Consider the following 18806-nt stretch of genomic DNA (forward strand, 5'->3'; position numbering starts at 1 on the left):
GCCCCAATCTTTAGGGTTCTTGGTATGAGGGCAGAAGAAAGAAAAATGTATTGTTAATGAAGAAATTATATATTAATTTAAGGAATTAAGACCAGACTCTTAACCAAAAATAGACAAACTACCAGCATGATGTCTGTTTTTGTAAGTAAAGTGTTTTTACCCAAAAAACTAGGCTATCCTTAATTATTTCTATATCACCTCTGGCTATTTTCACACCACNAGAAATTATATATTAATTTAAGGAATTAAGACCAGACTCTTAAACCAAAAATAGGCAAACTACCAGCATGATGTCTGTTTTTGTAAGCAAAGTGTTTTTACCCAAAAAACTAGGCTATCCTTAATTATTTCTATATCACCTCTGGCTATTTTCACACCACTATGGTGAGCTGAGGCATTGAGACAGAGACCTCATGGCTTGCAAAGCAGACAATATTTAGTGTCTGGCCATTTACAGGAGAACTTTATAACCTCCTGCTCCAGACTGACACTGTACAAGTTAAAAGACGGCAGCAGAAAAGTTTCTTCATGCAAAGAGAAACTTACAATTTCATTCAATTTGACCACCTGAGCAAGAGCAAACTGGTGAAAGAAAAAGTCATGTGCTAAGATGATTCTCTTGTGAAATCACAGCTAAAATTCAAAAGTAAAACTGAACTGCTTCCCACACCAACCCCACCATTAACATTTCAAACACAAAGTGACATGATGGAAATGGGCTTCAAAATGTGTCATTTTAAAAAATACAAGGGTTAAGACACACACAGTCATCAGAAATTGGCCTTGATGATGAATTTGGTGAATGGGGAGAAACATGGTCCTTTCCCTCCAACGATGCCATCTTTACACATGTCCACAAAAGCTCACAAAAACAAAACAATTTTATCCCTTCCTTCTTAATATTCCTCGTCACCATGGGTTAGTGTGACTTTTGTGATTCTCAGAAGATAGGCATTTGGATCCTCAACCCTACCAGTCCACACAGATACATTCAACCAGATATTCACACTCCTGATTCTGTCACCACCAGAAACACACCAGGAGCCTCTTTCTTCCCCAAGAGCCACTTCTCTACTTTGTTCCCAAGTTCCACATTCTTACTCTTGCCTTTATTTTTCCGTATCATTACTGCCTGTTCATCAAACTCTTGGGCTACATAATCAATTCATGTATTTCTTCTTCAATAACTACGACTAAGATCTAACATCAAAGGTAAAATAAAACTTGTGGTTTAAATCTGCCTTGTAAGGACGTGGCATTTTATTTAGTTTGTTGTTTTTGTTGTCGTTGTTTGGTTTGGTTTTTAAGCACTTTCTGGAGAAACGACTTGCTCTCAGGCAGAGGACAACAAATACTGGGTACCAAGGGTGTTGAAGGTCAGAATTAATATGCTTTTACTAATTAGTCTATCTGAAGTTTTCCCTGCTTGCACCTTCCCTATAACTGCTTATAATCAGCTTTCCTTTAATGAAGTGTTTAAATGTCCCAGATCACTAGAAAGAATAAATAATAATAAAGCATATATATCATAGAGTAAAAAATATAAAATATAAGCTTTTAAGGAATATTGATTCAGGGAGTTGCATTTCTCTTTCACAGGTCGGTAATTAATTGCATTTCTGTTTCCTAAAGCATTTGAGTTCAGTCATTTTGGGGAAGGCAAATACTAGGAGACAAAAATGTATGACAATCATTTAGTGTCCTTGAACAGCATTATTATGAAGAAAGTGTACAGAGTTCTCATCTGCAAGATATTCAACATCAGTAATCACATTTCTCGTGAAGACAAATAAAAGGGAATTACATCCAGGTGCACATGTATGCTCATCTCCCCAGTGGTTTGCTACAAAGATCTCCCCAAAGGCAGTTCCTGATTTCTGGGCAGGGTCACCAGTAAAGGCAGTTTAAAAGGCTGGTGTGATTGGCATCTGGATACTACAATAGTCAAATCTTCCCCCAAATGATCATGGACCTGTTTTCGCTAATAGGAAGAAAAAGTGACAAGGAGAGAGAGGGTCACCTTTGGAATGCCAATCTGAGCAGTAGCTTCGTTTGCTGCTTTTACCAGGTTCCTTTTGGATTACTAGCATTACATGGAAAGGACTAAATTCTTTGTGTAAATCAAGTGGATTTACTCTGCATTCCTGAAAAATATGAGCTTTTTTTTCCCTCTGAAGACACAATGATCACCCCGTCTAACTGCAGTAGGGAATGTTCTATTTACTACTCCTGGTCTGGAAGGAGAAAGTACTGTTAACCCCATGTGACCAGAAGAATATTTTACTGAGTGTTTACATGATTTCCTAGGTACAATATTATGAACTTCTATTGAATTTGCTCCTTCTTTGTATGCTCTGACATAACCCAAGAATTGCATATCCATTTCTATATTGAGTACTTCTTTCCATATCATTCAAATTATCCCTATATATTAATGTATCTCCTCAGACTAACAGAAAAATACATTTGTGTTCATCTTAAATTGTAAACATAGTATATGAAAAAAATCATAACTGAACAATTTACTTGAAAATATAGTTGTTTTTAAACTCACAGCAATAGCCTCTATTTTGAATTTTTGAAGCTATGTAAATATGCTGAATTCACTGATTTGGAATTTCAGAAGCTGGAGGCATCGGTCATCTAGCACAATCCTCAATTTAATAGATGAGCGTGATTAGACCCACGTAAAAATCATTTATCCAATGTTTCAATACTAGGTAAATTAATTTAACTATTTTTAATAACAAAATTAAATAACGCATTTTAATACAGAAGCTGCATGTTACTCATACCCTAAATAGAACATTTAGGTACACACATCTTACCTTATGTGTAACAGCAGATGAATTAAGAGAATATTGATTTTACAAATTTCAGAAGACTCTTAGAAAAGCTCCTGCCTCATAGTAAACACTTAACAAACATTTGTTAAATGACTAACAGTTAATAGCTGAAGTTTAATGACTTCTAAGTAATCTGTCATGACTTAGAGTTCACTAGGTGGTCTATTGCCTTTCATCCTCACCTACTTCTAGACATGAGTATTGTAAGCAGTATAATTATGCCAATTTTAAAGAAAAGGAAACAAAGGCACAAAAATGATTAAGTGGTTTGTCTAATTACATTTAGCTAATAAACAATGGGGTCCAGATCTGAAACTTATTAGTCTGCACCCAAAGCACTCACTCTTAATCATAGAGAAGTGGGGAACTGAGTACCTCACCTTAAATTTATACTATGATGTAAATGACTGATAATATACCCTCCCTGAAGATTAGATTTTTGAGAGAACACTTGTATCCAAAAGAACAAGGGACCAAAAACAGATCCTAAGAAAGCTGTATCTGGTTAATTTTTCTACCCAGAGGTAAATTTTGATAATGTTCATTTACAATATAAAGCTAAGTAATTTATGATATTAAGCAACATGTTAGAACATATATACTTATATTTTTTTTAGAAGATTTTATTTATTTATTGGACAGAGAGAGACACAGTGAGAGAGGGAACACCAGCAGGGGGAGTGGGAGAGGGAGAAGCAGGCTTCCCACTGAGCAGGGAGCCTGACACGGGGCTCGATATCAGGACCCTGGGATCATGACCTGAGCCGAAGGCAGATACTTAACGACTGAGCCACCCAGGCACACCCATATACTCATATTTTTGAATTGTTTTCATTATATCATATGAGATAAAAACATTTAAAGCAAATATGAAAGAGGGGTGAGTTATATAGGAGACTCCCTTCTTGAACTGTAATACTGAGATCAATTATATTGAGACCTTCAATACATTGTTCATGACTTTGAACACACTATGAATGCATTTATAAGTCTTTTCATCAATGGGTGAAATCTAATTTTTATACATGTAATATATGTACATTAATATACATTACTATATATTTTGTCTTTGAATATTATTTGATGCCTCCATTCATATTTCAGGAGTCCCTTTAGTTAGAGTTTGATAATTTAAAATGAATAATTCAAAATAAAAGCAGTTCTTAGCCCTTACAATTATTCGCTTATTAAATATAATTAATCATTTTAAAGATTTCTAAAATTTGCTCTTCAAATTTGCCTCAGAATATAAAAAGCTGCATGAAATACACAGAAATGTGAGATGATAGCACCATTTGTCATATAGCACTTCAGCCCATTTAAAATAATTTCATTTGGACATTGAACATCAAGCTTCTAGGAACATTCTGGAATCAAAGGCTATGGAAAGAAAAGTGATCCCTAGATGGCTTTGGGGATGCAAGCAAATAAATAAGGCCAATCCTATTTACTATTCATACCTGAAAAGCCAACAACAGAAAGACAAATCCAAAAAAGTTTCACGGTGTTGGGTATGGAAGAGTTGAGTGATAATTATTTCACCTCCCATCCTCATTGATTACTCTTAGATACTTCTAATTCTACAACTTCCAAAGAACTGCCCACGTATGCGCCTTCCCCCTCCATGGCAAAGCACCAGCATGTGAATAAGAAGCTTCCAATTCACATTTCAACCCTGAACTTCAGTAGCTATGGTACTTGAATCTCACTTCCTCTGTACTCAGAGGGGAAAGATTCCTACCTACAAGCTTGTAGAGGGATTGAATGAGAGAATATTTAAGTAAAACAAATGGAAGATGCTAATTATACACGTACCTCTCTGCTTAGGAAAGATGCAAGTTTCGAGAAAGCTATTGCACTGGTTTTGCAAACTTGTCCTAGCTTATTGATTGGGTAAACTTCATTTAACCATGGCTCAGCTCAATACAATTATTCAACCAACGCCACCAACTGCACCAAAGGGTCAAACCCATGATTTGATGCAGACCTGGTTTAAAAGTTAAAGAGAACCTTGAAAGTAAGACAAAGCTGCTAATAAAAAGGAGCTAGTAATGCCCCCGAACGTGCCTGAGTGCAGAAGACTTCTTATTCTCTGGGAATCACCAAACCTCCAGGGAGCAGTTCAAGCCAAAATTGTGATCTCCCCACCTTGTCCTTCAAATGATGTGTACTCCAAACACATTTTCTGTGCAGCTGGAGGCTTTGTTACAGACAGAAGGATCCTGCTTAGCGAGGCCGGTGTTTATGGCCTAACTTTTGTAAAGAGGAATTTGGAAAACTTCCCAGATGCTACATCTGCCCCTAGCCCTTGCACCTCAGAGGATAAGGCCGGCTAGGGAGAGTGTGCAGACGACTAAATTTATTAACGGTGGACGGGCCACTCTATCTTTCACTGCAACAACAGTAGGTGATCCCATCAAAAATCTGTCTGCTGGCTAGCCAGCAAATGCGAGCTGACATGCTTGCAGCAGCTATACTCCACTGAGTGGAAACGAACGCTGTTTCCTCGAAGAAACACATCGTAAGCCAAATGTTGGACCAGGAAGGGAATTTCTATTTCCATTTGAGAAAAGGCCTTTTAACTTTGTATCCGTGGGCTTTTTAACTTTTTTTTCCACATACCTATTTTTTCTTTTCTTTTCTGTCCTCTCTTTGACATTGACGAATATGAAGCATAAGTTGGACATGTTATGGTTGCTCAGGGGTTGACTACCTAATTCTCAATGAGGATTTTGAGCTACCAGGCCACTAGGTAAGCAGGCACTCACCTCAGTATATCTCTGCTAGGACATCATTCATTACAAATGTACGTCAGCCTCACCTCAGAGCAAACTGTTTACTATTTTAAATAAAAATGAAGCAATAATATTTAAGCCACATTTTAGAACCCAAATCCACTTCATTGTCCTTGACACATGCAATATTTTCAAGACCAATGGCTCCAAAATGATTTTCCCCGGGATCAAGTGATACCATGAGTTTACAGAATCACATGTATCTTATACTTTGTACATTTTTAAAAAAATTAGTAAAGTGAGGTTTGTAACATAAATAGTTACAGTTTTCTGTAATTATAGTGAAATAGTGCTTTCAGAAACTCTAATTCGGAAAGGTAACAGGACTTCCGGAGTATTGTAGGACCAGCAAGACCAGGAGTTGGGTGAGTCAGATGAGGCAGGATTATAGGGCCCTGCCAGTGAGGGATAGAGCCTGTCTTCATTTAAAGTTTTGGCATTTTATTGGGGAATTTTTTGGCATTGATTTTCATTTTTAAAAATACATCATATGAAAATGTTATTTTTGTTGATTCCTGAGGTGTTCGTGTGTGTGTGTGTGCGCGCGCGCCTGAAGCAAGCGCCTCACTTACCCATACTGCCAATNTAAATTTTGATAATGTTCATTTACAATATAAAGCTAAGTAATTTATGATATTAAGCAACATGTTAGAACATATATACTTATATTTTTTTTAGAAGATTTTATTTATTTATTGGACAGAGAGAGACACAGTGAGAGAGGGAACACCAGCAGGGGGAGTGGGAGAGGGAGAAGCAGGCTTCCCACTGAGCAGGGAGCCTGACACGGGGCTCGATATCAGGACCCTGGGATCATGACCTGAGCCGAAGGCAGATACTTAACGACTGAGCCACCCAGGCACACCCATATACTCATATTTTTGAATTGTTTTCATTATATCATATGAGATAAAAACATTTAAAGCAAATATGAAAGAGGGGTGAGTTATATAGGAGACTCCCTTCTTGAACTGTAATACTGAGATCAATTATATTGAGACCTTCAATACATTGTTCATGACTTTGAACACACTATGAATGCATTTATAAGTCTTTTCATCAATGGGTGAAATCTAATTTTTTATACATGTAATATATGTACATTAATATACATTACTATATATTTTGTCTTTGAATATTATTTGATGCCTCCATTCATATTTCAGGAGTCCCTTTAGTTAGAGTTTGATAATTTAAAATGAATAATTCAAAATAAAAGCAGTTCTTAGCCCTTACAATTATTCGCTTATTAAATATAATTAATCATTTTAAAGATTTCTAAAATTTGCTCTTCAAATTTGCCTCAGAATATAAAAAGCTGCATGAAATACACAGAAATGTGAGATGATAGCACCATTTGTCATATAGCACTTCAGCCCATTTAAAATAATTTCATTTGGACATTGAACATCAAGCTTCTAGGAACATTCTGGAATCAAAGGCTATGGAAAGAAAAGTGATCCCTAGATGGCTTTGGGGATGCAAGCAAATAAATAAGGCCAATCCTATTTACTATTCATACCTGAAAAGCCAACAACAGAAAGACAAATCCAAAAAAGTTTCACGGTGTTGGGTATGGAAGAGTTGAGTGATAATTATTTCACCTCCCATCCTCATTGATTACTCTTAGATACGTCTAATTCTACAACTTCCAAAGAACTGCCCACGTATGCGCCTTCCCCCTCCATGGCAAAGCACCAGCATGTGAATCAGAAGCTTCCAATTCACATTTCAACCCTGAACTTCAGTAGCTATGGTACTTGAATCTCACTTCCTCTGTACTCAGAGGGGAAAGATTCCTACCTACAAGCTTGTAGAGGGATTGAATGAGAGAATATTTAAGTAAAACAAATGGAAGATGCTAATTATACACGTACCTCTCTGCTTAGGAAAGATGCAAGTTTCGAGAAAGCTATTGCACTGGTTTTGCAAACTTGTCCTAGCTTATTGATTGGGTAAACTTCATTTAACCATGGCTCAGCTCAATACAATTATTCAACCAACGCCACCAACTGCACCAAAGGGTCAAACCCATGATTTGATGCAGACCTGGTTTAAAAGTTAAAGAGAACCTTGAAAGTAAGACAAAGCTGCTAATAAAAAGGAGCTAGTAATGCCCCCGAACGTGCCTGAGTGCAGAAGACTTCTTATTCTCTGGGAATCACCAAACCTCCAGGGAGCAGTTCAAGCCAAAATTGTGATCTCCCCACCTTGTCCTTCAAATGATGTGTACTCCAAACACATTTTCTGTGCAGCTGGAGGCTTTGTTACAGACAGAAGGATCCTGCTTAGCGAGGCCGGTGTTTATGGCCTAACTTTTGTAAAGAGGAATTTGGAAAACTTCCCAGATGCTACATCTGCCCCTAGCCCTTGCACCTCAGAGGATAAGGCCGGCTAGGGAGAGTGTGCAGACGACTAAATTTATTAACGGTGGACGGGCCACTCTATCTTTCACTGCAACAACAGTAGGTGATCCCATCAAAAATCTGTCTGCTGGCTAGCCAAGCAAATGCGAGCTGACATGCTTGCAGCAGCTATACTCCACTGAGTGGAAACGAACGCTGTTTCCTCGAAGAAACACATCGTAAGCCAAATGTTGGACCAGGAAGGGAATTTCTATTTCCATTTGAGAAAAAACCTTTTAACTTTGTATCCGTGGGCTTTTTAACTTTTTTTTCCACATACCTATTTTTTCTTTTCTGTCCTCTCTTTGACATTGACGAATATGAAGCATAAGTTGGACATGTTATGGTTGCTCAGGGGTTGACTACCTAATTCTCAATGAGGATTTTGAGCTACCAGGCCACTAGGTAAGCAGGCACTCACCTCAGTATATCTCTGCTAGGACATCATTCATTACAAATGTACGTCAGCCTCACCTCAGAGCAAACTGTTTACTATTTTAAATAAAAATGAAGCAATAATATTTAAGCCACATTTTAGAACCCAAATCCACTTCATTGTCCTTGACACATGCAATATTTTCAAGACCAATGGCTCCAAAATGATTTTCCCCGGGATCAAGTGATACCATGAGTTTACAGAATCATATGTATCTTATACTTTGTACATTTTCAAAAAATTAGTAAAGGGAGGTTTGTAACATAAATAGTTACAGTTTTCTGTAATTATAGTGAAATAGTGCTTTCAGAAACTCTAATTCGGAAAGGTAACAGGACTTCCGGAGTATTGTAGGACCAGCAAGACCAGGAGTTGGGTGAGTCAGATGAGGCAGGATTATAGGGCCCTGCCAGTGAGGGATAGAGCCTGTCTTCATTTAAAGTTTTGGCATTTTATTGGGGAATTTTTTGGCATTGATTTTCATTTTTAAAAATACATCATATGAAAATGTTATTTTTGTTGATTCCTGAGGTGTTCGTGTGTGTGTGTGTGCGCGCGCGCCTGAAGCAAGCGCCTCACTTACCCATACTGCCAATATACCCATAGAAGGTATGTTTCCCCAAAATTAGTTTTTCCCATAACGCTTTCCAAAAAATCCTACTGATAGTTTAATGCTTAAAAAAGTGACAAATAAGGATTAGGCATACTAAGCTAAGCAAAGTTAGCTTTCTTGTAATTGTTTTTAGAGGTTTTGATAACCTGATGTGTACTGAGAATCTCCACAGAACGGGACATTTCTCAAACTCATCTGCCTACAGAACTCTTCTTTTTCTGTAGAGCAGGTCAAGTAGTCTGAGGAACACATTCTGGTAAATGGTGTCCGAGTCATTTCCAGCACATACTTTGATCAAATAAGGCTACCTTCCCACATCTCTCTTTTATTTTTCTTTTCTTTCCTCTACGTACCCACGTCTCCCCACACAGAATACTAAAAAGATGGACAAGTTGACACAATCAAGGTGAGGCTGTAAAGGGTCTGAATTAGTATTTCTGTGGACAGGCATAGTAAAAATTCACTCTGAAGGGATACCAAAATAATAAGAAACACCTTGAAGCTTAGTGCCTCTTCAATAGACAATTGAAACACTTACCAGTAAAGTCCGTATTGACTGGGTGTGTGGAACTGGGAAATTTATAATATCCATTCCCTGTGAAACGAATTCCTTTCATCATCATGGCCATGGGAGCTGGGAGAGATGACTCTCTCCTTTCCAGCTGATACACGGGAGAGGGGCCATTGAGTTCTTCAGGCGGGAGCCATCTAACGTGGATGGTTGTGCTGTTGATTCCTTCCACCACAGGAGGCCTCAGCTGGGTTGGCGCTAAATGTTAAAAACACTTGTTACATTCAAGAACTTAGATTCTACCTCTAGACACGGTTACTCACACACAGGTACCCATGCACCTGTGTGCATCACTCTTGAGATCAAATCAGTTGTGGCCTCAAGTCTTTACATGGCTCTAGGAACTGAAGACACAACGGAGTTTATCTTAAATGTGACTAAACACCATGAACAAATCGTTACCATAAGACTGAGGATTAAACAAAATTTCTTCTTGCAGGTAATTTCTCTATTCTTTCTCACTCAGGAAAAGACATTTCCTATTATAGTCTGTGGGTGCCCCACCTGGATTCCCTTTACCAAGCTGGTACCACAATGGTGCAATGTGTCTATTTGTCTCTAATAGCTTGTGGTTGCCCCCTTTGCTGGAGAAATTCCCTTGCCTGAGTGGACACTACCTCGCCCAGAAGCTACAGGATTCCTCATGAAACCTGCAGCCTGTGACTAGCCATGACTACCGCCAATGATTACTGATCACGAAGGGCATAGCCTCTCATCTTCACATGGCTTCAACTTATGTCTACAATTCACAGAGGCCAACAAAGTAAAGGAAATGATTGAAATGGGCTGATTTGTGAGTCAAGAGGGAGTGTGAGGTCTGAGAAGAACCTGGCCAGGGTGAATAGTCATTAATTCTTGCCAGCCAATGGATAATGCAGGAATGATAATCCAAAGTTGCGAAATCTTTTACTTCATTAAAAATGGTCATTTTATATGTAATTTTTCTGATGAAAACAAACAAATAAGCAAAACTACTCTGAAAGACAAACAGAGCATCCATGCGAAGAAAAGGAGCCTGTGAGCTCAGGGGTTTATGAACTCTGGTCCAGGTACAACAGACTCAGGGCAGCCCCCTGGGCCCTGAAGTGACCACAATATCTCCAGGACCTATGCCTAGCAGCAGTGAATGTCCAGTGCCCAAGCACACACTTAGAAGTCCTGGGATGCTGGCAATTCTCTGGAGGCTCTTGGGAAACTCCAGGAGATGGAGATAGAGATTTTCCCTACAACCTTCTGGAAAGGAGGTCAGGGTAACAACTGAGTTAATAAAAATAAAGTTTTGTTTTGATTTTTCTTCTTTTATTTTTATGTAAACTCAAGTTAGTTAACATATAGTATATTATTAGATTCAGGGGTAGAATTTGGTAATTTATCAGTTGCATAGAACACCCAATCAAGTGCTTTCCTGATTTTTCTTCTTAAACAGTTGAGTGTGCAGGTTGCAATTCGTTCCCACTCTAAGTGGGCTGACTGGATTTCAGAGGTAAAAGCAAAGAAAGGAATAGATGTTGTTATCGCCAAGCCTACTTTTTAATTTTCTGAATCAAAGCTGTGGGCTCTTAATTTACACCTGTGCTAACATAGCCTTTTGCATGCACAAAGTCTTTCCCTGTTTTAATAAACATAAATTAAAATGATATGAATATAAGAATTGATATCCTTAAACCATGAAAAGACAATTCACCTTAAAACAGCTTAGAACAAGCACTACCTGTTACTTTCTAGAGAGCTTGAACCAGCTTTCCAAAGAGAAACAATTAATTATGATTCTGTTTTAACTTTTCATAAAGAAGAAGGCACTGAGCAAAATGTTCATCAACTTAGAAAGATAACAATTCTGTTCATCTTCTGATACTCCAAATCATGTGCTGTTTTTATTTTTATATAGGTATGAATCTGTAAATTTTATGCATGATTTCCTTTAGGATTCCTTGCCAAAAATTAGTAAATGGTGGGTTCTCAAATACTTCACTCTTCAAGCTATGCCCCATCTCAGAATAACCCAGAACAAAATAAAAAGCTGACCACCTAGAAATTTCTTCTCCCCTCAAGTTTCTCTTCAGGGTTTGGAATTCCATTCTTGCATTAAAATTTCAGCATTGGCTATGAACTTAACAGGAGAAGAAGGACTGTCAAAAATTTTTGAGTCCTGGGTTCAGGGAAGCAATGGAGGATCAATTACATAATTTTTAATGATCTAATCTAAAATTTGTTATTTAAAAGCACAGAAGAGGGGTACGTGGGTGGCTCAGTCAGTTGAGTATCCAACACTTGATTTCAGCTCAGGTCATGATCTCAGGGTTGTGAGACTGAGCCCCACATTGGGCTCTGCACTCAGTGGGGAGTCTTCTTGAGATGCTCTCTCTCCCTCTCCTTCTCCCCCTCCCCATCTCTCTCTCTCAAGTAAATAAATAAATCTTTAAAATAAATTTTAAAAAGCACAAAAGAGGAATTCTGAACTCTTCTATTTTCTATATTCCACATATGATTCCCTAGGGTTCTAGGACAAAAGGATTTGACATTTTAATTTGAAAAATACCATCTATCCCAATGATATCCAATGGAACTTTCTCTAATGATGGAAATGTTCTAGATCTATGTTGTCTAATATGGTAGGCATTACCCACATATGGATAGTTAGCACTTGATATGTGGTTAATGAGACTGAGGAATGGAAGTTTAAATTTTACTTAATTAAAATTAATTTTATTTTAAGTGTAAATAGCCATAAATGGCTATTATGGCTACCATACTGGATAGCAAGGATTTAGAGAATCACAAATTATACATATTTGGTGCGTTGAGAATAGGATTTCCATTTTAACTAAATATTTAGAGAAATTAGGAATATACCTCCTGTGCTTCTAAAGAACTAAAGAGTCTTATCCTTGTTGAAAAGTAGCCTCTTGTTCAAAGTCCCATTTCTTGACATTTGGTATTCCTTTACTCTAACCACCCAGCTAGTTAGGGATAATGGTGAGGTTTTGTACAACTACAGTATTCAGAATCCCTTACCCCATTGATAGCATAATCCAAAATTCACTTCTTAATCAGGAATGTAAATTCAGAGTCAAACAAAACAAAAGGAATTCCAGCAACTCAATAGTTTTTTTTAAAAAAATATCTCCTGAAAGTGAGAGTGCACTTTTTTTTTTAATTTGGCAAAATGATTATAATCAATAAGGGCACTTTCACTGAGAATCCACTACAATTAATGTTGACTGTCTAAATTCTAACAAGTAGTGGAACACTTCTAAATTCACAGGAGAATTATTCTGCCAAGCAATTAGACTATTCTTAGGAAGTCAACTACAGAGAATGAGTCAAATTCGAGTATATTTTTTTATTCTCTTGCTTAAAAAAACCCCAAACAACCTTCCAGCTGGTATGTTGTAGTTTCACTTGGAGGAGTCAACACAGCCTGTTTGAAAGGGTGAGCACCCTACTGGGTCATTATCTTCAGAGTTCCCCTAAGACCAGAGGGGAATTTTCAATCAATTTAACTAGACTGGTCACACACACATACACACACACACACACACACACATAGAATGATGAAAAGAAAAATAGATATTCCTGAACTATTAAGCACACTCACACAAATACAGACTCACTAAGAGAAAGGAGGAATAAAGGATTATTTCTCAGACTATCATAGTAAAGGGATTATAGCTATAAATTTGTTAATCACAAAACAGAGAATTGGGAGACAACATAGAATAATTGAAAGGACTCTGCAGGCTTTCAGAGATTATATTTTACTTTTAAATTTCCAATTCTGCATGACTTAGAAAAATCACTTAACGCTTATTTATATATGCCTCAGTTTTCCCATCTACAGCATGAGGATAAATTTTCAGTGGAATACCTTAACAATAACTGCTTTTAAAAACAATATATATGTTGGCTAACTGAACATTATAATTAAAAAGAAAGAATGAATGAAAGAAAGAAAGAAAGAAAGAAAAAGAAAGAAAGAAGGAAAGAACCAATATATATAATTGTGTTAGGTTTTACCAAGCAAATTTCTATACAAATACAAGGCACTATTATTATTAGCCAATAACACATCTTTTCATATTACATACTATAAAAGGATATAATTCATCCACATTCAAAATCTGTATTTACTCAGAAAATCCTCTTATAGCTGTAAAGTGGAAAACGGACCTTCAATATCCATCATTTCAAAGAATAACAACATACAGTCTGTTTCTACTTAGAATAAAATTACAATGCTTTTGTATTTTTCTGCAACTTCTTTGTATCCTGTTCCCAGCCTAGCTCCTCTATTTATAAATATTCTTTTATAAAAAGCTCTGATAATAGACATTCTTCTTTATGCAGCATTTATTACTTTATAATCTGATTAATAGCATATCATAATGCATAAATTTACATGTGCAAAATTTATGTAGTGTGGAGTTTGAGTGTCATTGGATAAGAACAGAAGGCTAAATGAGCAGAAGCTCTTGTTTGGCAGGTCCTTAAAATCAAATCACTTTATTTGTTTTCAAGCAAGAGTTGGTGGCCTATGAACACTGCACGGCAGTGTCAACATCTTAAAATACCGTCAACTTTCTATTACAAAGACAGGAATCTAGGAACGAACAGCGTTTTTACGTAGCAGGCCTATGTGGGGAGCAGAGTAACATAAGACATCCTCAGGCACTTTGTCAATAGAACATGATTTTGACTTTTCCTCAGAAAGGCAAAACTGTCACGAGGAATGTAATTTGCCCAAACACGGCTAGGCCAAACGCCCATGGAAGGGCACTGGGCTCAGGACTTCAACAAGACATCCAGGCCAGGAAGCCAGGATTTCTCAGTTGGCGACCGACCACCCTCTGCAGCTGCTCTCCAGCCAGTGAACAGAAGAGGAGAGAGGATTCCTCCCTCAGAATCTCAGAATTCAGACAGCCTTGCCTTGTTCACTGTCTATTCTCTGACTGGAGAAACAAGAACAAAATCTACTTTACCATTTCCTCCTTCTTTGTTTACTAGTCTCCTTGGAGAGAGAAGATGTACAGTGGAACTAATGTGGAAAGGAGAAAGCTGAGCTTCTAGACTGGCTCCTTAGGTCCCTAGTTATGGAGCACGGGCAATCTGGTATTTGGCCTGTCTGGTCCTCAGTGCCTCATCTGTTGGAGAGCACGATAGACCCGATTGTGTCTTCCGGTTTCAAAATTCTATGCCTGAACATTTTCAAGAAAACCAGAATGGATGCTGGACATACGACATACGGATCATCTCGGCCCCCTGGGAAGCCGGCTAGCTTCGTCCCTTCGGCTCCCAGCCACCTTGTTTCTTTACCCCAGCATGGCATACAAATACTATGATTTCTCTATGTGTTCTAGGCCAGAAAGAAAGGCCAGAAAGCATTGCTTTTAGGGAATTTAAGGGAAATCGCCTCCCTGGTGAATAAACACTACCTTTCCCAGCTGTTGTTCCAGTGATCATCAATAATTTGCACGTAACTAGCATCCTAGATGTGCGGCCGAGAGGGACCATGCTCTCTGAACCGCACACGCAGCAGCCGTGAGGACAAGGGAGCACTGTTCCCTAAAGTCCACCATTAATAAAAGGTAGCTGCTTGGACTGTAATTATGGTATCCTTGCTACCCAAACTTGAAGCTTTTATGGGGCTTATGCAATTAACTACTTAAATGCATCGTAACACTTGCTTCTCTGACAGCAAAGTATTGATTTTTTAATCATTTTCAAGTCTCTTCTAGCACAAATAAATGTACTACAGTTACAGTTAATGCACTGTGTACATGCATTAAATGGTGGTGTGACACAATTTATTATTTTGTGATATATAGAACTGAAGTTTGGCTTCTCAGAAATTAGCATCACCAATCCGAAATCAGTATGGAAACTATCATTGTCCTTGATACTCCAAATTCTCTAACTTCAAAAAGCTAGAGACCTTTGTTAATAGGATAGTTAGGCTTTAAAAAAGAAAAGGAGGGGGTGCTGGATGTAAATCTTTTATATATGTCAGTGTAGAGAAAATTAAAAATAGTCTAACAGAGAAGATACAGTTTCTATTTCCCTAAAGGTGTCACTGTGGGACCTAATGGCAACTTGGTTCGGATGAATTTTTGTCTATTTAATTTCTTTCCTTGTACTTATTTAGGGTACATCTATCAAAATATTTTACATACTGCAGTCTCTCTGATCCAGCCAATTTTTACATATTCGAATTGTGTTATTTTAACGCCTTTCTGTCGATAACACATTACAAAGCTCAAAGACTGTTTTAAAAAGTATGATTTCTGCCTGCCAAAAAAGCCGGCAGAGCCCCGAGTAAAGTCACATATCTGAACGCAAACCTGGAGACAGAGGTCATTACGTGTTTCAACAACAAGCCTTTTCCTTGGGTGCATCCACACATCCACAATTAAAGTTGGTGAGTAGAAAGCAGTTAATTTTGTTTTGTTAGAAATAATATCATTTTAGTTTTAGCATCTAAGACAGATGCCAGCATTTCACTCTGAACAGATGGTAATTCCATCTAATAGTGCATCTCTGTATTAGTAAGGTCTGTTGTGTATACAAACAGTAATAAACAGTAGGTAAGGATCAAAATAAATTTTAATTGTTGACATTAAATTCTGGCAGCCACCGTTCTAAGGCTGCAATGTTCCTTTTTCAAGTCTGTCAGATTTACTAATGCCGCAAAAGCTTCGCCGAAAGCTGCCAGATCCCAGTTTTAGTAAAAAGGTTTTTGCCTGCCACCAGTTAACGGATCCCTGCACCAGGATCACTGTTTCCATACACTGAAACCATGGTTCAAGAATAACATGGAAGTGGTACCACCATCTATGTGAGGGGCAGCCAGGATTCCTTTTAGAATGTTCCTGAAGGACGGAGCATTTCATTAAGAGGTTAGTTTAAAATGCTACATCCAAATTGCTACACGATGCGTTAACAGTATTACCAAACCCCCCTTCCTACCCTGCTCCGCAAGAGTCTCCCATTCAATTAATTTTATTCTCTTTGCAAATCTGGGCATTCCTGAACTTCTCTGAAAGTGACATCATTCCTTTCATTTTGTTTGCTTTGCCGGAGTCTGAAGGATTTCCCTGACAATCAAAGCTACCATCAGGTGAGCTCTTCCATAGGCTTTGCTGCGGATCCAGTGTGCCAACAAGCACCAATTTGGTCCTGATAATGCCTCCAGCGATCTGGTATTACAAGTAGTAGCCGCTATTTATTTTGGGAAGCTGTCATGTTAAAAAAAAAAAATCATTAAAAAACCCAGTTTGGCATTCAGGTGACTGTTCAATAACAAACATGCTTTGCAATCATATTTCTTTAAAAAATGGATGTATTTTTTTTAATCATGAAAAATATATTGCTTCCACCATATGGGACAACCAACGACTCACCAACCGATTTAAGATGCAGCATATTGAGCTGACCATATGTTACAGTGCTGTTGAATGGCTGAGTGATTCATGCCCGTCACATTCTAGTATATCAATTAAAGCTCCTTGAAGTCTGCATGATTTGTGTCTCTGTTATTAAACCCTGCTAATTCATCCCACTTACACATCTGTTATAAATCTCTAGGAGTGCTGCATGATTCATGGCAATCTGTGAGCATGCTACAGCAAATTCTTCTCCTTGTAATTAACAGTAAATTGTTTTACTGCCATGCAATGAATTTTTCAGTTATATTGCAAATGAACTCCTAAATGTGCGCTTCTTTCCTAAGAACTGACTTATATCATTAGGCAATTAAAAAGTATTGCTTTGAACCAAAAGCTTTTAATCAAGAGAAATACAACTTAAACATTGCTTAAGAGCCACGGAAATTTGACATGTTGGTTAAAAGTGTAAAATAATTTTGGTTGTCGAAAGAGCAAAACAAACAAACAAAACCCTCGGTGTACTCAGGGCTTCGCGGACGCGGAGACACAGAGCCGTTGCCTGGAAACCCTCCGTGAGACAAGTTTGCACAGATACTGTTTATCTTAGAAGTTACTTAAGTCATCTGTCATTACCGAATTTCTCAGATTGCTTTACACTTCTCTAATTGTAAAACAGTGCCTTTATTCTTGAAATAAATAATTGTATAATTAGCCAAGTTGAATCATCAGAGGATTCCAGTGCCGTTCAAGTGTTCTTGTCAAAGGTGAAGCAAATTCATTTCAGCTCGCCTCGGCAGCTCTTCGAAGAGGCTTTGATTTTTTTCCCCCACTTTCTTGGCAGCAGCTTCAGATTCATGAGTCCATACATCAAGTCAGTAGTTTAACAACAAATGGAATTAAATTCAAAGAAGGGAAACTAATTGAAGGACAGCAACAAAAGTGTTTGGTAATGTGCTTTTTAATATGGCATGCCACATTTGCATGATAATTTTTCCTTTTTAGCATGGAGCAGAAAGTGACTAGCTTAATGAGGGATTATTCAAGACAGGAACGAACAAAATGCATTCATAACTAAGAACAAAGATTGTATTATGAAACAAAAACAGGCAACCTCAGAGAAGTAACTGGATGATTGGTTTATGCATTATGAATAAAAAGATAGAAAAATATTTATATTAGTATTCACTAATGACTATATATACAAGATTGTTGTAATTAAAATTATAAATTAACATATTAAGAGTGCTTGTTTAATCACTCTGGGTCCTATTCACAATGAAAAGACTCATGTACCTGCATGCAAACAATGTGTGTTTTCAACTGAGCTGCAAACAGCCTATACATTTTGCTTTGGATTCAGAGAAAAACCTTAATGCACCACTAATTACTTGCTTAATGGGAGATGGGCACTTCTAAGCTGGGAGCGTAGAGGTCAACTTATGTCAGGCAAAGGAAATATCACATTGTTCACCCAGGAATGGAGCTCCAGAAGGAATTTTTCTTAAGAAAGGTTTAAACTGTGCCGAATTCACAAAGTGTGGAAGCACACAAATTTCCTACTTTGGAAGGGTCATCTTAGAGAAAAACACAACAAGGACTCTAACAGGGCTGGAGTCATCCGTCCATTACCCTCAGACACCTAGAAACAGCTCCTGAGCCACCAAAGACCCCGCGTGGACACTTTGCTGCGGAAAGAAACACAGCCGCCCCAGGGAATACACCTCCCAACAGGTCAGTTCTCAGGTTTGTCATGGCCAC

The 18806-nt window shown here is 37.8% G+C and overlaps 1 protein-coding gene across 1 annotated transcript in view; it reads right to left on the bottom strand.

Annotated features, from left to right (window-relative positions):
• Positions 1-18806, bottom strand: part of USH2A (usherin) — a 729748-nt gene that overhangs the window by 515825 nt on the left and 195117 nt on the right. Inside the window, exon 20 of the mRNA XM_034667668.1 lies at positions 9634-9864. Within this exon, the coding sequence (XP_034523559.1) occupies positions 9634-9864 (231 nt within the window). The remainder of the gene's footprint in view (positions 1-9633; positions 9865-18806) is intronic.

This window comes from Ailuropoda melanoleuca, chromosome 8, assembly GCF_002007445.2.
Source record: "Ailuropoda melanoleuca isolate Jingjing chromosome 8, ASM200744v2, whole genome shotgun sequence".
NCBI classification, from domain to species: Eukaryota; Metazoa; Chordata; class Mammalia; order Carnivora; family Ursidae; genus Ailuropoda; species Ailuropoda melanoleuca.